General features: G+C 54.0%; 1 protein-coding gene across 2 annotated transcripts in view; it reads right to left on the minus strand.

The window, feature by feature from the left end:
• Positions 1 to 615: 615 nt before the first annotated feature.
• ADAMTS2 (ADAM metallopeptidase with thrombospondin type 1 motif 2) overlaps positions 616 to 24384 on the minus strand; it is a 233432-nt gene continuing 209663 nt past the window's right edge. For both annotated transcript variants that reach the window (XM_082453442.1, XM_082453443.1), the window contains 9 exons: positions 20219 to 20342; positions 19126 to 19206; positions 17168 to 17334; positions 15001 to 15160; positions 12994 to 13126; positions 11978 to 12185; positions 10389 to 10518; positions 9387 to 9476; positions 616 to 3381 (listed from right to left, as the gene is read on the minus strand). In XM_082453442.1, the coding sequence (XP_082309568.1) occupies positions 2924 to 3381; positions 9387 to 9476; positions 10389 to 10518; positions 11978 to 12185; positions 12994 to 13126; positions 15001 to 15160; positions 17168 to 17334; positions 19126 to 19206; positions 20219 to 20342 (1551 nt within the window). In that variant the 3' untranslated portion in view covers positions 616 to 2923. The remainder of the gene's footprint in view (positions 3382 to 9386; positions 9477 to 10388; positions 10519 to 11977; positions 12186 to 12993; positions 13127 to 15000; positions 15161 to 17167; positions 17335 to 19125; positions 19207 to 20218; positions 20343 to 24384) is intronic.

Here is a 24384-nt window from a genome sequence, read left to right on the forward strand (position 1 = left end):
ACTTTGTCAGGGAAGCAGAAGAAATCACCTCTTCCGCCCTTCAACCTCCCTCCTCCCCAATACCTGCTAATATCAAAGAGGGCCAGAGAGCATGCACCTGTCTTTAAAAGTAGAATACTGATTGTAAGTAGGGTTACCAAATGTAGCAAATAAAATTACAAGATTCTCGGTTAAATGTGAATTTCAGAGAAACAAAAAATAACTTTTAGTATAAGTGTGTCCCATTTTCATACTCAAAAGTTATTCGCTGTTTTTCTGAATTTAAAATTTACTTCAACATCTAGTATTTTTTTCTGGAAACCCTAATTATAGGAGAGAAGGGATTGCAATCAGGGGGGAGGAGGTGTCTCCTCCTTGAGCTAAGGTTGACTTGGGAGCCTTTGGCTAAGTCGTGTTGCCTGGAGAACTGACTCCACGGGGAGCTGGGAGAGAGGTCGGTCCTTCTGCGCACCTCTCACCCATCATGGAAACCTGACTTGTGCAGCCTTGGCTCACTGCCTACTGGTGTCCCTTCACATCTCTTGGCTTTGCGAGGGAAGCATATCCTTCTGTCTGCCCAAGTTTAGGCTGGGAATGGGGGACAAGTGTAGTCAAGGTAACAAACAAACACAAGCATGATGTGCAAAAACACAGACATTTTGACTTTAATAAGTTATAGAACCAAGGAGCCAAATTTTACTATACAGAAAAACAAATGTATTGATTGCTGTCATCAGTAAGATAAAATGTTGTGATGTGAGTTCAGCACCAACATGACCCATGTGGCCGCTGCCTGTCAGACAGGAGTACATAGTCGTAATGCTTCATCTGATAAAGACTTTGCTATTGAGCACCATTTATAACATACTCCAGACAAACAAACAAACAACTTTAAAGTACACATGAAAGGCTTATACATGAAATTCCATGGGTTTTCCAAAAGGAGTAGATCAGAGAGCCAGGTCCCAAAACTCCAGCACGAGTCTTCCCACGAACATGAAGTGACTCTCGGGCCCCTCAGCTGACTTTGCAGAGCAGCGGACAAGAGGAACTCTGAGTCTCAACCTGGTGTTGGGAAACCTTGGCTCAAAGACATCCTCTGCCTTCCCCAGGCTGCAGGAGCCTCTCAGCCAGCTCTGGAAGCTCCGGACTGTTGCTAAGCCAGCTCTCCACCTGTCTCAAGCTCAGTGGAAATTTGCAGTGTCTCAGAGTGGGTGAACACTGCCTTCATAGACATAGAGACTTCTGAGGACCATCTAGTCTAGAGAACTCTGTGGATATATGGCCCAAGGCACTGAGTATGGCATATGGGGCCGTGGCCACCTGGCCTACAGTTCCCAGAGGGCATCTTTCTTCCTGCAGCAGAAGACAGATCCCCCTGGGTGTGTCCCACCTGGGGCCCCTCCCCGAAGTCTTCCAGCCCCCAAGACACACAGCCCTGCTCTGCTGTGATCTGAGAAGGGAGTGTTCCCGTTCTGTGGTCCCCAAGCTGGGTAAACTGAGTAATACTCTGGCTAGGGTTAGTCCGGAGCTTCCTCGACATTCTAGAATGGACCCAAGCAAGCACTGCCCAGTCCTTCAGCCCTTGAGCAGCACCAGCTGCCATGGGTTCAACCAATGAGCAAAAGCTGTGGATACATTTCCTAATGATAAAGAGACGAGGGTGCAGAAGTGCTTCACACTACATCTTGTTTAAGAAGTGATACTATGAGAGAATTCAGAAAGGTTTCCTCCAGTTTGGTTCTTAGGAGCCAGCAAGCTCCTTGGAGACACCGGGACATGTATGAGCAAGTGTGGAACATGGTGGCAGAGGGGAGAGAGGTAGGCTGCGCTGGGGAGATGGGGAGGCTAATTTTCAACCATTTGGAAGGTTAAGCATCATCTCAGATGTCCCTTCACTGTTTCTTACCCCCTTACTCTGTCCCTTAGACCACATGCAGAGGTTCACAGTTCACACACACACACATGCACAGGTTCCGATAAAGGTTTTTAGCACCTATCCTGAGCCTCAGTATTCTCATCCACAGAATGGGGAATGAAATAAGAAAGAGTTCTCTAAGATCTATGACTGGTGAGAATACAAAGGCTTTAGAACTTTCCTGGACATGAAAAGCTTAAGAATTACATGTCAGGCTAGGCCCAGCTAAGGAGCTAATAATGTGCTTGGGTCTTGTAATTTTGGGAAGTTTAAGCTGCATGTTCACACACACAAAAAAGTGAGCCTTGCCCACTCACTGGACTCTCCAGCAGAGTGCATGCCTCCCTCATCCTTCCAGCGCACTTGGAGAAGGGGAGAGCCTCTCTGGGGAGCCCAGCGTCTGAGGCCAGGCTGGCCAGAGGCGACAAGCAAGGCCAGGGTTAGTGAAGAAAAGAGAGGCCTGGGAGAGCCTGGAGTGCCAGCTGGCCACCACACTCATCCTCACCACCTGCCCCACCACCTCGAAGCCTGGAGTTCACGGCCTCCACTTCACCGCACTCATCTTAGTGACTGGTCACTTAGTAAATAAATCATCGTTTCTCCCAAGAGTCCCATGGGGCTTGTGTCTCGGTCTGCAGATCGGTAGGAAATGTCCTGCGTCTCCAGCAGGGTTGTCACCACAAGGAAAAGAAGATTCCCAATCACTTGCTCAGAAACTTGGGGCAAACGTTTTCTCTCTCCGAGTTATCCCTCCTGCCTTCCCTCATCGATAGGGGTTGTAGAACCTCTATATTCCTCTCCACCCCACACTCAACCCCAGTACAGGACATATATATATATATATATATATATATATTTTTTTTTTTTTTTTTTTTTTTTTTTTACATTATTCTCCCTCTTTGTTTTCCCAAAACCTTTTGGAATCAGGAATCTGACTTCATCTCCACAACACAGGAGTTGCCATCCCATGGAATATCTCTATAAGCAAGAAAAAAAAAATGTTATTGATGCTATCTTTCTATTTTATTAGAACTTTCCGAGCATCTCTTTCTTCCTCATCTCATCAATGAGCTCTTGGATTCTTTGGTTCCTGGTCTTTTCGTATGGGCTCGGTCGTCGAGGGATTAGGTTGGGTGGCTGGACTTCATCCTCCAGGCCATGGATTTTGTAGGGCACATCCACAGCATTGATTTCCGGATGGTCCTCGGTGGCACCGGTGCTGGAAGTATTGAGAGGCACCTCCAGGGGTGTGCTTGGCGGAGGCTGCACCTCCATGACTAGAGTGGGCACTGGGAGGGTGGGCATGAGCTCTTCAATGTCATTGTGCTTCCCAGAGGGTGGTTCTGCCCTGTCGTCCACATTGGTGAGGTTGTCTTGCAGGTTACAGGACTTGCAGCACAGCTTATTGTAGCCTGGGATGGAGCAATAGCGAGACAAGACTTCCATCCTACAGAACATTGACTTGTCACCTTGGCAGCGGCCCTCTGAAAGAGAAAAGTGGGACAAATAACCAAAGGACAGATAAGGGGGACCTTGTTCCCCCACAGGAAGCAGTTTTCTGGAGGAGACATTTGAAAGAGCCCAGAGACAGCACAGAGGCAAGCGAGCTCACACAGAAAGCCTGTGTGGTTTTGATATCCGGCAGCCCTTGGGCAGGGTGGGTCCGGGGACCCCGCCCTTGAGTGCTGCTACACAAGCTGTGAGCAATGCTCCCCTCCTCCAAGCAGGCCCTGACTGAGTGCAAATTTTTCAGTATCTCTCAAAGTTTGAGACAGAAATGAGGCCTGTCTATTCTCAGGGAGTGATTCCAAGCTCATCTTAAAGAATGGGACTTTGTCAGATCTTCACATTTGATATCCCAGTGGTAACCCCAATGACATTCTGTGGCACAGTTTGACTCTACAGTAATCTTTAAGCAGTAACTATAACAAAATTAAACCTAAAAGAACCAATTCCTAACACCCAAAAGAGCAAATCCCAGAGCCTTGGCTGTGGCCCCACCATACTCCTCCACATTTTGTTCCCATCCTCACCCAAACTCTCCAGATGATCTTTGTTTCTGAAAAGGGACTAAAGAGAAATTAAAAATCATGCAGACTTATCTGGGATTTCTTCCACTTGCCTCAACTTACTTGAGAGCCTTATGTCCTGCCACTGCTCCATCCACCACATGGCCCTGCCACATTGAGCTTCTGGCCATTTTCCAAAGTGCTCCAGAACTTGATGCCTTCACATAGACTAATCCTTCTGCCCAGCACATCCTCCCCTTTCTTTCCCACCCAAGATCTGGTCATCCACGATCTGTCTTGCATGGAGAGCCCTGACTCTCTGCAGAGGTCACTGTTGTCTCTCTCTTTCCCTCTTTCCTCATGGCTGTCTTCTCCCTGGCCTGGCTCCAACCCTGGCTGCAGCTGTATTAATATGACCCATCCAACTCCTCTTGTTCTCACTCTCTGTCTTCTTCTTGAATTACTACCCCCTTCCCTTTCCCTTAACACCTAATTCCACACACAACACAAAAATTGGGATGATTTACAAAAATTCATTCAACATAAAAGAATAAGTCATTTAACAGTATAACAGGGGATATTTCATCCATTAGAAATTCCTGATTACTGACCTCAATGGGCCCAACCCTCCAACTATGTTCCCTGCTCAGTCACTCTCTATTCTTCATAATGGGCATTTCAAACTTTTCCCACATAAACCTCTGCTGTGCCCTCCTTTCCCCTCAGTCTCCCAGGTGACCTCATCTCCTACTGAAGGGAAGGAAAGAGGGGAGGTGGGAAGGAAGGAGGGAGGGAAGGGGTAGCCACTGATGGGGACCACATCTGACATGGTTACTCTGTGCACTAACACAGGGCACGTTCTACATCTGCATGTGAAGCTATGCTAGCTCACTGAAATTTCCCACAATAACAGACAGGCAGGCCCCCTCCCATTCAGGGCCCATGGTTCTGACATCTGCCCTCTGCATGGCCATTGCTCCAGCTTATAATTTTCCCTTACAGGCTGGCAACCCACTTAGTTGGACACCAACCTCAAACTCCCGGAGCTTCAAACACTTGGATACAACAGCCTACTAGATACCCCTCAACTTCTTGTGGTCCCAAAAGTGGATTCCACATGTCCGGCCCAAGCCCATGGCCTTCACTGGTGCCACCCATCTCAGAGAATGGCCCTTCATGCGCACAAGCCAGACCCCAGACATCCCCTGTCCGGTCATCTCCAGGTCTGTCAGTATTTCCCCTGATGCTCTCAGATGTGTCCACGCTCCCCTCTCTCCTGCCTCCACAGGGCCAAGCTACCTTGCCTCTTGGCTGCAACATGGTAAGAACTTCCTTTCTGCCTGCCTGTCTCCATTCTTCCTCCTTCTTATCTAGCTATCCTGCTGCAAGCAGAATGATGTTCTTCAGCCGGAGATGTGACCATGTCACCGTCCAGACTGAAGCCCTTGTATTGCTCCTCCATTGTTTTCAGGGCGAGGACCCGTCCCTTTCACCTCTCCAGTCTCATTCAGGCCTTGATTGCCTTGCTCTGCAGTGTGCTCTCTGTGGCCACAGGGCCTTTGCACATACTGTGCCTCCCCTCTTCCTCTTATCCCCGAGGCTCAGCTGAAACACATCTTCCTCAGGCAAGCGTCCCTTGACCTCCCTTGGAGGTTAAATCCCCCAGTATGTGGTCTTATGGTGCCATGGGTCTCCCCTTCCCAGCATTCCATCCCAGCTACCAAGTCCACATTTAGTTGTTGGATAAGGTAACTAATGCCTGACTTTTTCATTATCCTGAAAGCTCCAAAGGGCAGAGCCCCGAGCTGTATCTGGATGCCCCTTTATACCAGAGCCTAGAACAGTGAATCGAAGGATGCATAAATGTGAAAAAGACCAATGTGAATAACTGAGCAAGTGCAAAACAAGGAAATCATGGATTTTAGAATGGCAATGCTACAGGGAAGAAGAATACACAGAGGCACGTATCATCAGAGAGGGACCCAACCTGGACTCTGAGCGTCTAAGTGGCCAAAATAAGGAGGAAACGTGACTGGGTGCAGGACCCAGAGTATGAAGAGATAAGGACAGAGAGGCTGTTTAGGAAAAGCCCTGGTCGTCCTAACCTTGAGGTGGAGAAATAGGCCCACATGTGGAGGGGAGAGGCAGACGGCCTTGTGCTGAGGGTCGATTGCAGAAATCAGACTAAAAGATGCTGAGATGTGGCTTTCAGGGTTTTAAAACCTTGGATAAAATTTTACACAGATATCCAATATCTGAGACAGATGAAACCGGAACAGTCCTGTTTGAAGCTGGGTGGGGCGTGCTCAGAGCCCCTGCTCCCTCCTCCCCTCCCGGTCCCTCTCCCCTCCCTGGCAGTCACTGAGGTAAGCGTGTGGAAACCACCATGACAGCCCTCAAGGAGACACAAGGGGGCTTTGGTAATACTAGGTGCAGCATCTTCCCCAGGCTTTGGCCAACAGCTGGGGCGGGGAGGCCAGAGGCATAGGCCTCAACAAGGATGGAGCCAGGCCTAGCCGTGCTGGTGGGACTGGGGTCACCCCTGCCACCCAGACACCCTCTCCTGTCACCTGTGGCTCTTCCTTCACACAAATAACAAGCATCTCCCTCACTTGTCTTTCACCAGGCTGGGATCCGAGAAGCGGGTGTCACATCAGTCTAGGGTAAGGGTCTGCCAACCACTCTTGTGGGCCAAGTCGGCCCCTCCACCTGGTTTTGTAAACAAGGATTTATTGGAGCAGCCCTGTTGGTGGCCTGCCTGCAGCTCTAGGCAAGGTGCCCTCAGCAGGGATTTCTCCTGATCTGTCTGGGCAAGGGGACTTAGTGGACGCAGTTCGTCAGACACAGTTGTCTTGGTCTCCTGTCTCTTGAGCTGGGAGTCTTTCAATGATCAGAGCTCTGGGCAGGCTGACCCCAGCCACAGCTACTGTGACCCCCACCCGAAGGCTGGCACCTGGAACCCGGCCCTGTGCCCTGATGCCCGTCTCCATGGCGCTGGGTAGCTGTCCTTTCTCATGACCTCCCTCTTCCCCAGAACGGGACCCCTTCATGCGAAAGGGAGGGAGAGATGCCCCCTGGCAGGACATGGCCCAGGCCCCAGATTAGGAGGTCCCTGGTTGGACCCTGACCTGCTGTGTGGTCCTTGTCAGCAAGGGGAGTGGACACACAGGCCCTGCGTCTCCTGAGGGTAGGCCTCCGGAGAAAAGGCAGGCACAGCTGAGCACACCCGTGTGTGAATGTCGCAAGCCAGGCGCTTAGACCTTCGGCTGCCTTGCCCTTCTCCCAACCCAGACTCTCCTAAGGCTAGCCCAGCCCGTACCCGGGTCAGACAGACCTGTTCCCTCCCTGAACAGGTAGCCCAAGGCTGAGAGCTGTGCCAGGAGCCAGGGCAGTGGCCTGATGGTGGCTCAGGGCACGGTGACCCGGACACTGTCTCAGCTACTAACCCCATATTCCCACTCCACGGGCTGGGATCCCAAAGACGGGGAGAAGCTCACATAGGGCCCTTTTCCCAACTGTGAGAACTTATCCACAAGGAGACAGCCAAGGTGTTCCTGCAAGGTGCTTGTTTAGCACTAAGGATTCAAAACTCAGAATGCCGGTGGGGTGTCTGCACGGGCTGCTGTCACATTTTGAAAAATGCCTGAGGAGGGGGCACGTGCCTCAGTGGGGGAGGGGCCCTCAGTATCTATGTTGGGCAGGGTAAGGGGGACAGGAAAGTCACTGGAATCAGAAACCAAGGAAGCAATGGACCAGAACGGCACCTGCAGCCCTGCAGCACCGTCGGTCACAGAGGTGAAGAGAAGGAGGCAGCAGCGTGCCAGACCCAAGCACCCAGTTTCACTGAACTTTTATTGAGTTTATTTGTGGGATGCATGACAGGAAGTCTTTCCACTGTTAGTAAGAGTAAAAGGTCATTTTCACAGTCACTTTGGCACACACTAATGTTGTCTCATAAAAAAACCAGAAAAGCAACGACAATGGAACCTATATAATACGTCATTGAATACATACAAAACACTAATAAAATATCCCTGATAAACCAAAGTGCATATAGACAGAGAGCACGACGCTCAGGACCGTATTGCACCTTCCCAGAGTCACTCATGTCACTCGCATTGCCTAAGTCAAAGTTGGAAGTTAACAGTCATGAGAATTAGTATGTGTTACACCGAGTATTTACATAACAGTAACTAGTGCCAGGGGAGGGCTGGGCGCTGTCCAGCGGGGATGCTATGAACAGGGGACGGGGCTGGGGCGAGTGGGGGGGTGACCGGCGGGAGTGCTACACTGGTCACGCCCAGGGCCAGGCCAGTCGCCCTCTGGTGTAAGGCAGCGCCGGCAGCAGAGTGCTCGGGGCTCCAACAACAGTCAGCGCCGAAGGGCCGCTCGGGCCGTGGAGCGGGTCTCCTTTCCGCAGAGGTGAGCCCATGCCTGGAGCCCTGTACAGACTGGACTGGGAAGCCTTACCCTTGACCAAAGGTGGATGAGCGGGCCGCCTCCCCCTAGATTGCACTGCCTGCCTCCTGCCTGGGTTGCTAGCAGCCAATTCTGTTACCTTTCAACTTTAAGGCATCTTCTACATAGTTTTATCTAAGCAAAAAAGCGATAAAAATTGAGGTAATTCTGTAGTTGTTCACACGGGTAGGTGGCCGCATCCACGTGAGACAGCCTTTCACTCTCACTCTCTCGCGCCCGTGCACGGGGTCGTGTGTGCACGATGAGAAAGGCCATTGGAGCAAATGGACAGAGAATGGAAGTGGTGGTGTGTCCTGATGTCCCACTGCGGGGACACGACCCCTGCCTCCTCTGCTCGGCCTGAACCCCCAAGGGGACAGGGTACGGGGGCCAAGGGTTGTGTGAGCTGGACACAAAGGCCACAGGAAGCAGGCCACAGTCACACGAGTCAGGAGGACACACAGCACAGGGTCAGCAGCAGCAGCAACAGCAGAGGTGGCCAGGGAGCCGCCGACACACTGCCGGAAACAGGCCGGGCGCCCAGGACGGCGACGCAAAACTGCACACCCGCGAGACCCCTCTGGCCTCGTCTCGCTGGTAGGCGGCGTTTGAAAGGGGACGGGCGGGCTCCGCCTCGATTTCCGACCCGCAGCTCCAGCCTGGAGGGATGTGGCCCCGCAAGGCGGTCACCAAGTGGTCACATTCAAACTTTGGCCTCTGGCCCCTCCAGCACCACGACAGATCTTTGCCCCTTTAAAAGCCATCACCGCGAGGTCCTGGCACCCCCACAAGAGGCCGGTGCCCTGGGCCGTGCCGCTGCGAGACTGGCCCTCCCGGCCAGGCGGCTCCAAAGGGGACAGCCGAGCACAGAGGCCCGGAGAAAACAGATTCAACCAAGAGAGCGCTCAGGAAGAGTCAGGGCAGTTTTCCATAGAAAGAGAGGAGGGGAGCCCACGGCAAGCTCCACAAGGCGCAGGGCATGCACTGGAGGGCAGAGACAGAGTTATAAACGAGCCGGTTACTTGACGAGGTCTTCTGGACTGGTGAGTTGGGGTCCGGTCGGGACAGCCATTGAACTACGTAGCTCTTCTTGGAAGGATCTGAGATGTTTCCTAGAGGGAAAAGAAAGGAGTCTTGGCTGCTGGGGCACCAGGTCTGGGCACCCAACCCATCCACCCCGGGCAGAAGGGCTCCCTGGATTCTGGTATCCCAGGGAGCGGGTGACAGGAGGGCCCCAACTCCCCAGTGTGGCCTGCAAGGCCTCCCTCGGGACAGATGGGCCCCAAGCACCCTGTCCAGGCCCAGTGCTGCCTCTCCCACACCAAGCATCCGGGTCTCAGCTACGCAGAGTAGCTGCAGCTACTATCCCCACACGCAGGCCCTACCAGCGCCTCCTTATCTCTGTACTGTCCTCCAAGTCCCCACCGTGCCCTGCTCCGGGCTGAGCAGTGCCCTGACTGCTGGCTCTGGAAGTGCTGGGAACAAGTGAATCCTGGCTCTACCCCCTCCTCAGCTGGGGGAGGCACACCCGACCCCCCGAGCTCCCTGCTCCGCAGAAGGGACTCATGACTGGATCTACGTCTTCAACTGTTGTGGGGACCGAAAGAGGTGACGTGTGTCCAGCACTTGGCCAGACATCTACACGCAGCCAGCGTTCTGGTTGCTCTCCTTGCAGGGCGGCAGGCACCCCCTACTCATACAGGCACCCCCTACTCGCGTGGGGGGCTGAGCCCCGATGTGCAGTGACTGTGAATCCAGTTTCTGTCTCCCAGACCAAAAGGGAGTGCCAGGAAGGCAGGGATGGGCTAAGTTCACGCCATCCTTCACTAGGGCCTGGCCTGGAGATGAGCATGGCAAATGCCAGTTCCTTCCATTTCCTGCCAGAGAAAGGTCCCAGCCCAGGCCTGGGCAGGCTTAGCTTCTCCTTCAAGTTCACAGATGCTGAGTTTGACCGGTTGTGGGAAGAGCCGCATTTGCCTGGACCAGCCCCCCTCCCCTGGGCTTGCTGCATGCAGAAGGCTTACGGGGACAGGGGCCAAGCCTGCAGATCCTGGCCGTCTCGGGCCGCTCCTCCCGGCAGACCCCGAAGCTGTCGTCCGTGGTTCGGCAGAGCACCGGCCGTTCCTGGGTGCCGTTGCCACAGGTTACCGAACACTGCAGGCAGAGGGTTACCAGTCAGGGCCCACCTCCCACACTAGGCTGGGTCTGAAAGGGCTCCCCAAGCGGGTGACCCCACAGTACGTGGGAGGTGGGGAGGCACAAAGGGTAGAGGGTGAGCTAGAGGCCGGCCCTACCTTGCCCTAGCCCCAGGCAGCTGCCTCAGTCTCCTGGGCTCTAGAGTGAGTTAGAGAGAACAAATATGCGGGGCCAGATAGGGCCTGGCACTTCTGGCTTCTCAACGAGCACCTCCCTCCTCTGGCTAGAGGAGGCCCGAGGCCCAGCAGAACTGCTATGCACTGGGCGCCACTGGGAAAGCTCTGCCTGGGTCCAGGAGGCTTCGGCAGAGGACCCTCCCTCCCTCTGGACACAAGGATCTACACCACCAGCACCGTCACTGTGCCCTCCAGTCTCGGGCCCCCTTGGCCTCACCACATCGGGAGGGACCAGAAGGAGCAGCCACGCCCAGACTCGTGGCTCTGCTCACGACTCAGCCCAGCCCTGCCAAAGCATGATTCTCAAGTCCTCGCCTTGTGTGTGACAAAGGGTTGACTCAGCAGACCGCGTTGCTCAAACCTGACCAGTCCCAAGAAAGGCCTATTTTCAGGACTGGCCCTTGGGCGACTCCTGGGAACCAAGTTCATGGAATGGTCTGTCTGGTAAGGGCGTTTTTGCCTGCCTGAGGCCTTGGATCAGGCCGCACCGATTTGTTCGGTTGGTTTACACCAACAAGATGATTTATGGTGAGCATGCGCTTTCCCTCTGGGGTCTGGGGCTTCAGTAACTGACGTCAGTCACGCAGGCACCCTATGCCTACGTGACTGATCCCAAGTGAAAATCCTGGGCACCTAGATGTTTGTGCCTGGTTTCCTCCAGACTTCACCGAAACACTTTTTCCCTTTGCTGATTCTACGCTGTGTGCTTCCATTGTGATAAAGCATAACCATGACTGCAGCAACTTCTGAGCAAATCTTTGAGCCCAAGGCTGGTCCTGGCGACCCCTGACCCACGAGGTCCGGGGGCTGGATGTCAGTGCTCACATCAGCTCAGCCCTGCCCCCAGAACGGCTCCTCCAGCCCGAGACTATCCTTTCCAGCCCAAGTCTAAGCCCTCCCTTGCCTGTGTTTCCTCCTGCAAGTCTGACCGGCCTTCTAGCCACACCTCTGGCCCCCAGAGACAAAAGCCCAGGCTGTCCTTCGTTTCCTGGAGCCCAGGCTGTCCCCAGTCTCCTGGGGGTCCAGTCCCCTGCAGCGCATGGGAGCCTCTACCCTGCAGAGTAAAGATACACATTCCACTGAGTTTCCCATAGCCATGTGGAACCACGGGTGCCCTGAGACCTACGGGACGTGGCCCAGGGCAAGAACTGCATCCAGGCCCAGGTGGAACGCCCTGGCCACTTCAGTCCCACCCAAGCTTGGTTTGGGGGCTGAGGACACAGGGCCAGGGCACTGCTTACCTGGGACCAGGGTCCGGCCCGCCACCGACCGGGGCAGAGCTCACGGTTGCAGGCCCGGCGGCCCTCGGGTCGGGCGTCATTGCAGTGCTTGGTGTGCACGGAGCGGGTGGTGTTGTTGTGCAGCGGCTGAACGCAGCGCACGGAGCGAACCTGCATGCCCGTCCGCCCACAGCTCTGACTGCATGCCTCCCACTCGCCCGTGACCCACCTGTCAGGGCAGAGCAGCACACAGTCAGCCCCTGGAGAATCAGCCTGGCTGAGGCCCTGGTGGACAGAGGCAAGGCAGCCTGCTCCTCCAGGCACAGCTCCACCTACTGTCAGGAAGGCGCCCTGCAGGCTAGCTGGGCCCCTGCCTGAGGTCCTGCAGACGATGAACCCCAAGCATGCCCACGGCTGGGAGATCCTGGTTGGGGTGTGGCCATGGAGAGCCGGCCTCTGTCCCTTCTTAGGCTCCTGGCTCTGCCCTCTGACCTCAGCTTCCGCTGACATCACCAACCCTTCCGGGCAGCAGCGTGGACACCCTCAGCACCTGTCCCCGAACGGCCCCCACCTGCCTTTTACCCACCATCTTCGCCACTCAGGGTCCTGCAAAAGGAACCTGGGCCCAGAAATGCAGCCCTGTCAAACCCCGGAGCCGGAGGGTCATGGCTGTGGCCATTCCAAGGCCGCAGCCTCTGGAATGAGCTGCTTGGGAAACATCTACCACAGGACCAGAAGCAAGTCCTGCACCCTGGGAGCCTCAGTTTCCCCATCTGAGCATTGCCACTTATTGTCATTTGTAAGATGCACATTATTTTTTCCGTCTAGCAGGTCTGAAGCAGGCGGGCACCACACAGCCTGCAACATCTTAGACTCCATAGAACGTGGTGATTGAGAAAGAATCTGTCAAACGTCTCAGGGCACGTGAGGCCCAGAGCATCCAGGGAACCAGATCCTGCACCACCCTCCACAGGAGCCCCAGGGCTCTCCCTCCCCTCCTCTAGTGGGGCTGGGGGCCGGGGAGCCCTGGCACTCACACGGGCTGGGAGCATTCCTGCGCGTTGCAAGCCCGGCGGATGGCTTTGGGCTTCGAGAGGGAGTCGCAGAAGCCTCGGTGCACCATCTTGTGGTCCAGCCTCCGGCGGCAGCCATACTTGGTGAACTGGGACCCTGAAGACGAGAGCTCGAGGGGGCTCAGTGGCGTGGAGGGGCGGCTCCTCAGGCCACTTAGCCCCGTTCTCCCCACCCTGCTAATGGGGTGGGGGGGTCGGGCAGGGACACATCTAGCCTGGTGTCTACCCAGCACCCCAGGCCAAGTGAGGGTGACAGGCCAGGGAGAGTAGCCCCCTTCTCTCCTGCCCCTTGGGTGGCTTCCTGGGGCAGGAGGGAAGGTTCTATTTCCTCTCCCATTGTTTAGTCATTTACTCCACCTTGAATTAATGTGCTCTGAGGACCTGGCTAAACATGGAATACAGCCTGCAAGGCTCCTCCAGCCAGTCTAGTGTAGCAGTTCTCAACTGGTGGAGATTTTGCCCCTGGGGACATCTGGCAATGTCTGGGACACTTAGTTGTCACAACTGGGGGAGGAGATGCCACCGACATCTAACAGGTAGAGGCTGGGGATGTTGCTCAGCATCCTACAATGCACGGGACTACCCCCCACAACGGAAAATTATAGACCCCAAAATGTCAACAGTGCCAAGTCTCAAAACCTCAGCCTAGTGGGTTAGACATGAGAGAATATGACTGGGCAGCCTGATCTAGCCTGGGCATCTGGGGGTGTCCCAGGGAACAGAGGATGGAGGTGTGCTGATTTAGTGGGAAAGTGGTGGAGGGGGCTCCCTGGGGAGGAGATGGCCTATGCAAAGGCCCTGAGGCAGGAGCACAGCGTGTCCAGGAAAAGCACTTAAGGCCAGTGTGGACAGGGCTGAGTGAGCAAGGGTTGGGGGTGCCAACGGCAGTGGGAGAGTCAGCAAGTTGCTTGGACCTTAGAGGCCATGAGGAGAATTTTGTTTTTTATCCCAAGAGCAGAAGGAGCTGCTGAAAACTGTGATAACAGAAAGGGGTATGGTCTGATCTGTCCCTTTAATAGGTCACTCTGAGGGCAAGAGTGGACACACGGGGCCAGTTGGGTAGCGAGGATGGTGCCAGGACAGGGAAGATGGTAACAGCAGATGAGTCCAAGAGATATGCAGGAGGGAGACCCAACAGGATGTGCTGATAAAATCCAGGGGGCCGGGAGGCTCAGTGGAAGGCTGGGGTGCCATCCGCCCAGGCAGGAGCACTGGAAGAGGAACCTTCCATCTGCCTGGGCCCGGCAGTGGGTGCCCCGCCCACTGGGCAAACTCCCTCTGTTGTCTAGGTGTGGGACCCTTCATGGCACCTGAAGGAGGTCTGTCCTGGCCACCTGCTCCTGCAGGCTGGGCTCTCTTCTCCTGCCTTTTATCTCCGCCAGCCCCCTAGGAGCAGTGACTACACTGAGCAGATCAGAACTTCCTGTCTGTCTGTTATGTCCCACCCAACTGTGGACTCTTTGAGGTCCAAGGCAGGTGGGACCTCTCTGCACCCAGCCCTGCCCCAGCGAGGAAAGGCCTTTCTGCATTCAGAAAGGAGGGATCTTACGAGGGATCTCTGCAGAGGGGGCCTCTTCATTGGTCTCCAGCATGGCCTGAGCCTTTCCTGCGACCTGCCTCGTGATGTCACAGTAAGCCATCCAAGCCACCCTCACAGCCACCTCCCACCAGGCCAGACCTCCCTCTCACACGATGCAGGTGGGTGCTGGTGTCATCCAAGCCCCACACATGCCCCCTGGCTGCCCTGGGCACCTGCTCTTCCTGCCCACCCTCTGCCACCTCCCTAGTGGGGCCAGGCCCTTGTCACCCAGGCAAAGGTCACTGGCTTGGGTCTAGTGTTCTCATACCTGGCACATCCCTCATGCCAGGCAGTCAGCAGGGACCATGGGCTTAGGAAGCTCCTCACCCAGGAGACCCCTCCCGCTCGGCCCCGACCCCCTCTGGGGCCCCAACTCTGAGAAGGCCCCTCACCTCCACCGCAGGGCTTGGAGCAGGGAGACCACTTCTTCAGGGCCCACTCGTAGCCCACGGAATTGTCCTCCAGGACATTGTTGTCATCCACATTGAGCGAGTCCTCATGGATCATGTATTTGTAGGTCAGCGAGATGCGGGCGTCCCCCTGCGGGATGACCTGCCCCGGAGACGGACGTGAATGTGTCTGCCCTCCACCACCCTCCCTCGGCGACCAGGTTAGGAAGGTCAGCCCGAGGAACATGCGCGGCCAAGTCTCATTATTCACGGTAGTCAGGTTCTAGAAAGTCCCGGCAAACACCGAATCTGCCAGTACTGAACTGCTGCTCGCAGGGGAACACGGCGTCAGGGCCTGCGAACCTCTGGTCGTGACAGTTTCATCAACAGTCAATGCATAAGCTTATTCTATGTGCGTTTCTGTTTAAAGACACCTTAATTAGTACATGCCATTGATTCATTAACACTGAACTCACGGCCAGTACCCGGTTACTTGTGCCCGGACGCAGCTCATCTAACACACGCGTTCTCTCCTTAGGGCAAACCTGCAGCTTCCTGCTCAGAGGAACACCAGACCCATGCTTGGGGCCATTTTAAACAATGAAATCATCCCCTGAGAGCACGAATTGGGAGATTGGGATTGACATATATACACTAATATGTATAAAATAGATAACTAATAAGAACCTGCTGTATAAAAAGTAAATTTTAAAAATTCAAAAATAAATAAATAAAAATAATAATTAATTTTTAAAAAATGCGAACAACATGGCAGTAAATAGAGTGTGTGAAAAAGACGCTTGTTTACAGTAGGAGCTGAAACAAGAAGCAGAGCCTCGCCTGGTTCCGCCTCCTCACATTTTCCCCTGCTCCACTGCGAGCACAGGCAGACCTCGCTTTATGGAGCTTTGTTTCACTGCGCTTCGCATATATTACGTTTTTTTACAAATTAAACTTTTGTGGCAGCCCCACATCCAGCAAGTCTATTGGCGCCATTTGTCAACAGGATTTGCTCACTTTGTGTCTTTGGGTCACATTTTGGTAATTCCCACAATATTTCAAACTTTTTCATTATTATTACTTTTATCATGGTGATCTCTGATCAGTGATCTTTGATGTTATTATTGTAACTGATTTTTTGTTTTGTATTTTTAATCGAGGTATGTACATTGTTTTTTTTAGACCTAAGGCTATCACACACACTGGGAAACCAAAACGTTCATGTGACTTGCGTTATTGCCGTATTCGCTTTACTGCGGTGGTCTGGAACCGATCCTGCAGTATCTCCTGAGGTACGCCTGTATTGATTTTGGGATTAGAAATACTTTCGGTAGGTGAATTGACCAATACAGAAATGGCAGCTACTGAATGAAGCCTGACTGTGTATGCACTGACAAAGGCAGGGCACCAAAGGCGTTTCTGGGGATGAAAAGTACATGCAGCCGAGGTGAGCAGAGCAGAGCACAACGCACATGAAACACCCCATCCCCACAGCTGCGCACCCTGGTGTGGGGCGCAGGGTCCGGGTGCCTGAACCCAACCAAGGTGTGCTCGCCTTAACGGAGGGGCAAAAGTCACCTGAGCCCTACCTGTAGTGTTTTAACTTTTTTTACTGATAAAATATATGATGTATGCAATTAAAATTAATTTCTAAAAAGTGGATTAGGAAATCAAGCCCCCTCTGTACTCCCATCACCAGGAGCAGCCTGTGGTCCTGGACTCAGGAGACCTGGGGTCCAGTCCTGCTCAGGGACAAAGTCTAGTGTGACCTGGGTCTAGCAGTCCAATTTCCTGAGCCCCATTGGTCACCCCCAGAGAGTTGCTGGGTTTGGATACAGTGGCAGACATGAAGAAGCATGACGAGAGGTGGTCATGAATGTCACCCAGAGGGGGGAAACCTAATCGCTTGCAGGGGATTTTGTCTTTCGTCACCCAGGGGTTGATACAGGGCCCAGAGCCCAACTGGTGGCTCCATGTCTGTTCCTTGCTCTGACACAGAGATAGAGACCCTTGGTCCAAAAGTCAGGCCAGAGAGGCCGTTCAGAGCATGGTCCGAAGGATGCAGGGCGGCTCAGGGTTCCCAGGCACCCCTCCATCCCTTCCCTAGCAGCTACTTGCCCCCTGCCTGGGCAGCCAGGAGGCGGTGGGCCTGGCCCCTGCCTCGACTTACCAGGACAGTGATGGTCCCGTGGAGGGGGCCCATGGTCTGCAGCGTCTCCCGGCCATCCTCATCCCGGTACTCCCACTCCACACCCATGGCAATGAAGGATTTGGAGTTGGGATCTACGTCATTCTCTTCATTTAAAATGAACTTGCCTGTCTCCAGGTTCTTGATGGCTGAAAATGGCAGAAGACAGCCAGTGTCACCCAGGGGCAGAACTGCGGGAAGGCTGGCAGGGTGTGCTGGTTTGAACAGGTTGGGGGAGTTACAGGGAGCAGAGCCCCTCGTCTCCCAGCTGTCTTCTGCCAGGTCTGTGACACCACCTAAAATCTTCCAGCAGCCCCCCTGCAGACACCTTCCACTGTGGGAAGCATGGGGCTTCCTGACCAGTGGAGTCTCGGCTCCTAGACAGTCCCACTGACAGCCCAAATCACCTTGGGAACCTGACTTGCCCTTTGTCTCTCAGCCAAAACTAGGTTTCCCTCTAACCCTGCCCTTCTGCCAGGCCCAGGGCCCTTTCCTGATCTGTCCCTCAGGCCCTGAAGGAGATGCTACATGGCAAGGGACTCGGCAGGCATCAAGGCCACCTCCTTGCTGTCTACTTGGAACACTCAGTGGGCTCTCAGAACCACTGCCCTCCCTGCCCCAGCCCCCCGGGTGAGGGGCATCTGCTGGACACCAGGGCAAAGGGCTGGGTGGGTGCTTCCTTCCCTGGGGTGAGCATACGTCCCATATGTCTCCCCACCCCGTTGGTAACTGTGGCTCGGCCTGGGTCCCCACCAGTTCCCTACAACCCAAAGAGGCCTGACCTGGCCCGGGGACCACTCTGGCCACTAGGCATCCACAAAGAATGTCTAGGAGCCGAGACTCCACTGGTCAGGAAGCCCCATGTTTCCCACAGTGGAAGGTGTCTGCAGGGGGGCTGCTGGAAGATTTTAGGTGGTGTCACAGACTGGGCACGAAAATCATGGGATCAAAGAGTGAGGAAATCATTCCGTTCGCAAGTCTCCTAGAATCCCCTGAGAGCCTCAGCGGGCGCCAGGAGGTCCTCAACTTGTCACTAACCCTCCCTCCTCTTGTGCAGAGAGAGCCCTTGGCAGGAAACAGTGTTTAGGTAGAAGTGTCTTTTTTTTCAGGGATCAACTTTTATATTTGCCTTCTACTTAAGGCAAGTGCCACTGGCTTTGCATTTTGGGATAGCAACATAAAGTCTCCTCTTAAAATAAGGAAGAAAGAAAAATTCATATTAAAAACAGTGGTGTCTGTCTCGCGTCAGCGGCGGGGGCCAGGTGGAGGCAAGTCATGGAGCCCCTGACCCAGTCTGGCCTCCAGGGCACAGGGAGGAAGGTCGGGACCCAAACTGGGGGAAGGGACTTGTATGGGGTCCCCTCAGTGACCCCGGCATCACCTCCTACTTCGGCCTTACAACTCGGTGGGGGGCATGGGTGGGTGAAGCCCCTTTGAGGAGCGCCAGGCAGCCTGGAGGAGCACAGCCCCGGGGCTGCCATGTGAGAAGGGGGCACTCAGAGTTGTTAGAACATCCAAATTTTCAACAGATGCCAGGAATCCCTATTCCAAAAGAATCACTTGAATTTAAAATGAAACTAAATGAAAAAATGCAAATACATCATGGGAGCCCATCTACCAGCTGGCCTTAGCAGCCGCTGCTTAAGGACCTTGCCTGCCTTCCGGTGGACAGGGGGCTTCCCCCTTGGCCTCGAGATGGAGTTAGGGTAGGGAGGTGTGGCATGTCTTAAACACATGTCCCTCCACAGCTACTGCCAGGGAAGCCCTCTGATCCCAACCCCTGGCCTCTCCATTGGGGAATGACTCCAGGAGACGTCCACCAGGTGGGCCAGGCCAGGGACAGGGGAGATGGGGCTGCAGCCACGCCTCTCAGCTGGGCCCCTGATCCCCGGAAGAGTCAGGCTGCAGATCCACTGCACCATCTGGGCTCCGACACTCACCCAGGTGATGGCTGGTGGTGTCTGCCTCCTGGATAAGCAGGTGTCTGGCTCCTGCCGGGATCTCAAACATCTTGATGTAACCTTTGTTGGGATGTGGGGAGACAAAGCCAAATGAGAAGGGAGAGGCCGTCGCATGCAGACAATGCCAGGAGGGCCTTGCCCTCGAAGGTGGTTCCAGAGCCCCCAGTCTGACTGCCCACCCAGAGAGGGGTCCACGGGAAAGCTAGCACATCCCAGCCAGCCACAGCCCTTTGCTCATCTTCAAATCCAGGCGCTCCTTCAGCCTCCTCCATTGAAAACTTAGTGGGCGTCCTCGTGAGTGTCCCTGAAGTCACACCTGGGCACGGAGCTAAGATGCCACATCCAGGAGGGAGGACTTCAGCAAACTGCTTGCCCTCCCTGGACCTCAGCGGCTTAATCCGCAAACTGAAGACAGCCTGCTCACGTGGGGTGATGCAGAAGGTCAGCTAGCTCCTGGCATTCTGGCACCAGCTCTGAGTGGAGTCTGGCAGGTTTGTCCCATGGCCTTCTTCCAAAAGAGGTGAACCAAAGTGGCTTTTCGCCATTTCGGACAGAGGCAGAGCAGTCAGCTGCTGCAAGCCCACCCAGAGCACCGAAGCCAGACGGAGGTACCACCGTGGAAGGAGGCTCACCAAGCGGTCTGTTTTCTCAGAACCCACCTTGGCCAGGGACCCCAATTTCCCCAGCCCCATCCTGTGGCCCTGTGGGGACAGGCTTACATGTCCCTAGGCCACAGGCTGCACTGACCAGCCCATCAAAGTCCTGCTGACAGGTGGCTGGGGGCAGCGAGCAAGGGAGGCCAGCTGGCGACCGGAAAGCCCTGGAGGGCTGGGAAGGGTGGCCTCAAATAAAGACTTCTAAGACCCACCCTGGGCACCTATACCCTGGCATTATCCCTGCCCCCGCCCACCCTGGGGCCTGGCACAGCTGCCCCTGCCCCTCCACCTCACCCTCCCAGACTTACACCCCCTCTCCCGCAAACAGCTGAGAACGCAGTCAGAGCCACCCGGCCAGGTGCTATAGACATTCATGCCTGGGTGCCCTGGGCAGGGGGAGGGAGGGGGGCACTCACCGAGCTTCTTGGGCGAGCGTGTGAATGTGCCCTTGACCACCTTGCAGTGGGAGTTGTCCCCTCCACACACACCACACTTGTCCTCCTGCTTGCTGGAGCCGATCACCCCGTCACAGCCCACCTTCTGCAGAGGGGTGGGGAGGTGCAGTGTACACTCGAGACCCCCTCTCCCCACCTGTTCCCTCCACAGCCCAGGTCTGGGCATCCCTTCTTAGCAGTTCCTGATGCAGGGGAAGGAGAGGGGGCTTTGGAGCAAGACAGATCCTGTGTGCCCACCCAAGGACCAGCCTTTCCCCCTCACTCATCCACTCGTCTGGACAGTGTGACCTGCGGAGGGCGGCTCTGTACAGCCTAAACAGGGCCTGGTCCTGAGGCTGTCCTGCCACAGCACGCTGGCGTCCTAATGGACACATCAGACATCGCCTCTGCCCCTTCTCCCGGCCGTCCACGCAGCGCAGCCCCAGAGGCGGTCCCTCCAGGGCTCGCACCCAAAGCTTAGGCCAAGGTGTCCCTCCCTCACACTGCCCCCAGGAACAGTGTCCTCTTCAGTCTGCCTCGGGGTGTCTGGGCAGGAGGTGACAAGAGTTGGTAGGAACACTTGTGCCTTCATTCTCTCAACCAGTCCTCTCAACACTGTCCACTCTAGTATCGAAAATTGTTCCACACAGAGCAGGGACGCTCCTTGCCCAGGGCCACCTGGTAGAGGCAGTAACAAATTCCGGTTCTGTTACTCTCTATAGCCCTGCCGATAGCACACCATTCCCAGGGCCCCAGAGCTCTGCGGGGAGCAGACCCTGGGTCTGAACACACTGCCTGAGGCCACTTTCATATCCATGACCACACTCAGCAGGGAAGACAACCTCTCCTCCTAGCTGGTCTGCTCCCTCTCTGTCCTAGAGTACACCATAGCAACACAGGTTTCCCTCTTTGCCTGTCTGCCAGAAAGCCCAGAGCCACTTCAGCCCTCAGGATCCTCCTATCACCGCCTCCTGTGAGACTGCTTCCTTTCCCCTTGCTCTTTGATTGATTTATTTATTTTTTGATACCTCTTTTTCGTATTTTATTTTTGCTTTTTTAAAATACACACTTTAAAAAAATCTTTTTATTGGAGTATAGTTGCTTCACAATATTGTGTTACTTTTGCTCTTTGATTTCTGACTTTTGTCTTACAAAGACCTTTGAGGGCAGGGTCTCTAGACTATGAAGGGGTTAGAGAGCCACTTCCTGGCAATGCAGTCTCAGAGAAACTTCGAGTTTGTTTCCACATTTGTGACATGGAGTCAGAGCAGCACGGCCTGCCAGGGCTGTTGCCCGGATGAGAGGATATGGTCCTTGTAAACAGTCACACGTTGCCTGAAGGATGAAGCTGATGCTGAGGAGGAGGGAAGAGAAAGAGGGGAGGAGGGAGAGGAAGGGAGGGAGGGGAGAGGAAGGGAGGGAGGGGAGAGGAAGGGAGGGAGGGGAGAGGAAGGGGAGGAGGGAGAGGAAGGGAGGGAGGGGAGAGGAAGGGAGGGAGGGGAGAGGAAGGGAGGGAGGGGAGAGAAAGGGGAGGAGGGAGAGGAAGGGAGGGAGGGGAGAGGAAGGGAGGGAGGGGAGAGGAAGGGGAGGAGGGAGAGGAAGGGAGGGAGGGGAGAGGAAGGGAGGGAGGGGAGAGAAAGGGGAGGAGGGAGAGGAAGGGAGGGAGGGGAGAGGAAGGGAGGGAGGGGAGAGGAAGGGAGGGAGGGGAGAGGAAGGGAGGGAGGGGAGAGAAAGGGGAGGAGGGAGAGGAAGGGAGGGAGGGGAGAGGAAGGGAGGGAGGGGAGAGAAAGGGGAGGAGGGAGAGGAAGGGAGGGAGGGGAGAGGAAGGGAGGGAGGGGAGAGAAAGGGGAGGAGGGAGAGGAAGGGAGGGAGGGGAGAGAAAGGGGAGGAGGGAGAGGAAGGGAGGGAGGGGAGAGGAAGGGAGGGAGGGGAGAGGAAGGGAGGGCAGGGAGAGGAAGGGACGGCGGGGAGAGGAAGGGAGGGCAGGGAGAGGAAGGGAGGGTGGGGAGAACCTCCTGTCCCGCCAGGGCGGTTGTGATATTGTGATTTATGATATATATATATATTTGGTCTTCATCCAGTTTCTGGCTAGACCTCCTAAAACCCTTGGAATTTCCTGTGGTGAGGGCCATAAAGCTGTCTTTATGGGGGGTGGGGTTGAGTAGGTGGTCAGTGACCCATTATTTAGTCAGTCATGCCTGTAATGAAGTCTCCATGACAACCCAAAAGGGTGGGGTTTGGAGAGCTTCTGGGTTGGTGAACACATGGAGATTTGGGGACAGCGGCACGCTCTGGAAGGGCCTGGAAGCTCTATTCCTTCCTACATACCTTGCCCTAAGCATCTTCCATCTGCCTGATCCTGAGCTATATCCCTTTATAATAAACTGGTAACCTAGTAACAGTTTTTTGACTTCTAAGAGTCACTCTAGCAAATTAATTGAACCCAAGGAGGGGGTTGTTGGAACCTCCAATCTACAGCCTGTTAATCAGAAGCGCAGGTGATAACCTGGACTTGTGATTGGCATCTGAAGGCAGGGGGCCGTCTTATAGGACTGAGGCCCTAACTTGTGGGATCTGATGCTATCTCTGGGTTGGTAGTGTCAGAACTGAGTTGAATTGTAGGACACTGCCAACTAAAAATTGGCACTTGCCTTCTGCTTCTACAAGGATTAGGTCACTAGCCACTGCAGTCGCTGACCTTCAACACACCTGAAAGGAGTTCAGGGTGGAGATCAGGAATGAGGCACTCTTGTGCTCTGGGAAAAACTGGCAGAACAGGCCTTCAGAGAGTTAGATATTTCCAGGAGAAGATTTTATGAACCCATAAATTCTTGCATCTTCTATCTAAGAAAGCACCAAAATCATTAATGGCGACATCTGCTCCTGGTGACGATCAGCAACCTCCTTGTGACCAGCAGCAAGCCTCTGCCACAATGTGTGCTTGACTGCACGTACCCCCTTTCACTGAAATCGTGTATAATGCTGACCTCCGCTTACCTCTTTGGAGCAGTTCCTCAGAGCTATAGTCCTCATTTTGCCCCAAATAAAACTTAACTAACATCTCTCACATTATGCAATTTTTTTCAGCCCACAACATCCAGCTGGTGTCAGAGAATTGCTTGTTGGACATGTGGGGGAAAATACTCCAAACTGGAATTAGAATCAGAATCTTTATGGCCTCATTTAATTCCTGATTCCCTGCTGTGTGTGTGTGTGTGTGTGTGTGTGTGTGTGTGTGTGTGTCTTTATTCTCCTGACATGTCTTTTGCTGTCATTTCTCTTTGAAACTTCCTGAGTCATTGTGTTTTGATATTCTCTCATTGACAGCGTCCACTTGGATATTAGATTCTTTTAAAAGAAGAGTTTCACATTCACATGTATTGTGAGGACTCCTACATTTCATCTTATTACTCCCATTTCCTTTGTGTGTTTTCAACCTTTCTGTCTCCTTTGTTTTCTAACTTTTGCAATGTGACCATATATAAATGTAAACATTTTCTAATTATGCAAAACTCTATCATTCTACTGTTATCTGTTCAAAATCACCATTAATTAATGAAATACCCTGTTCTTCTCCAGTTGTCAATGTCAGGAGTGAAGCTCTAGACACGCCCACTAGCCAAGAGGGTGAATCAGTGTTCCTACTTCCCTGTTATGTTTGTACCATACGCACAGCTGCCATCTAAAGCTACTTCCACTACTAAATGTTTCCCATGAGGGCCGTAGCCTCTCTTAATCACAGTTTTTAATATTTTCTGTGTGTTATGATGTTTTGACATCTTAAAAATCTTGTTAGTCAAGAAGAGAGTGCCCCTCCCAGGGCTAGCTAGCCAGTTCTTAGGGACAGCAATGGAAGCACACCTTTCATACACAAACCAACTGATTCCTCCCTTTATCAAATTCTCACACACTAAGCCAATATGTCTCTGCCCTAAATCATCCCAGGGTCAGATACCAGGAATCTAGAGACCACTCCTGCCAGAATTATTCAAACTGGCCAATCCCAAGCTGTTTACTCTGCCTGCCTTGCCTTTCCCATGGAAACCCCAATAAAAGCTTTGGCCCAGACTTTCTCCTGCTCCCTCTGCCTCCCAACTGAATCTGGTGCTTCTCCATGTGGCCCTGCACAGCATGCCATGCCCTTCCCT

The sequence above is a fragment of the Balaenoptera physalus genome (genome assembly GCF_965194825.1).
Source record: "Balaenoptera physalus genome assembly, chromosome: 3".
Classification (NCBI taxonomy): domain Eukaryota; kingdom Metazoa; phylum Chordata; class Mammalia; order Artiodactyla; family Balaenopteridae; genus Balaenoptera; species Balaenoptera physalus.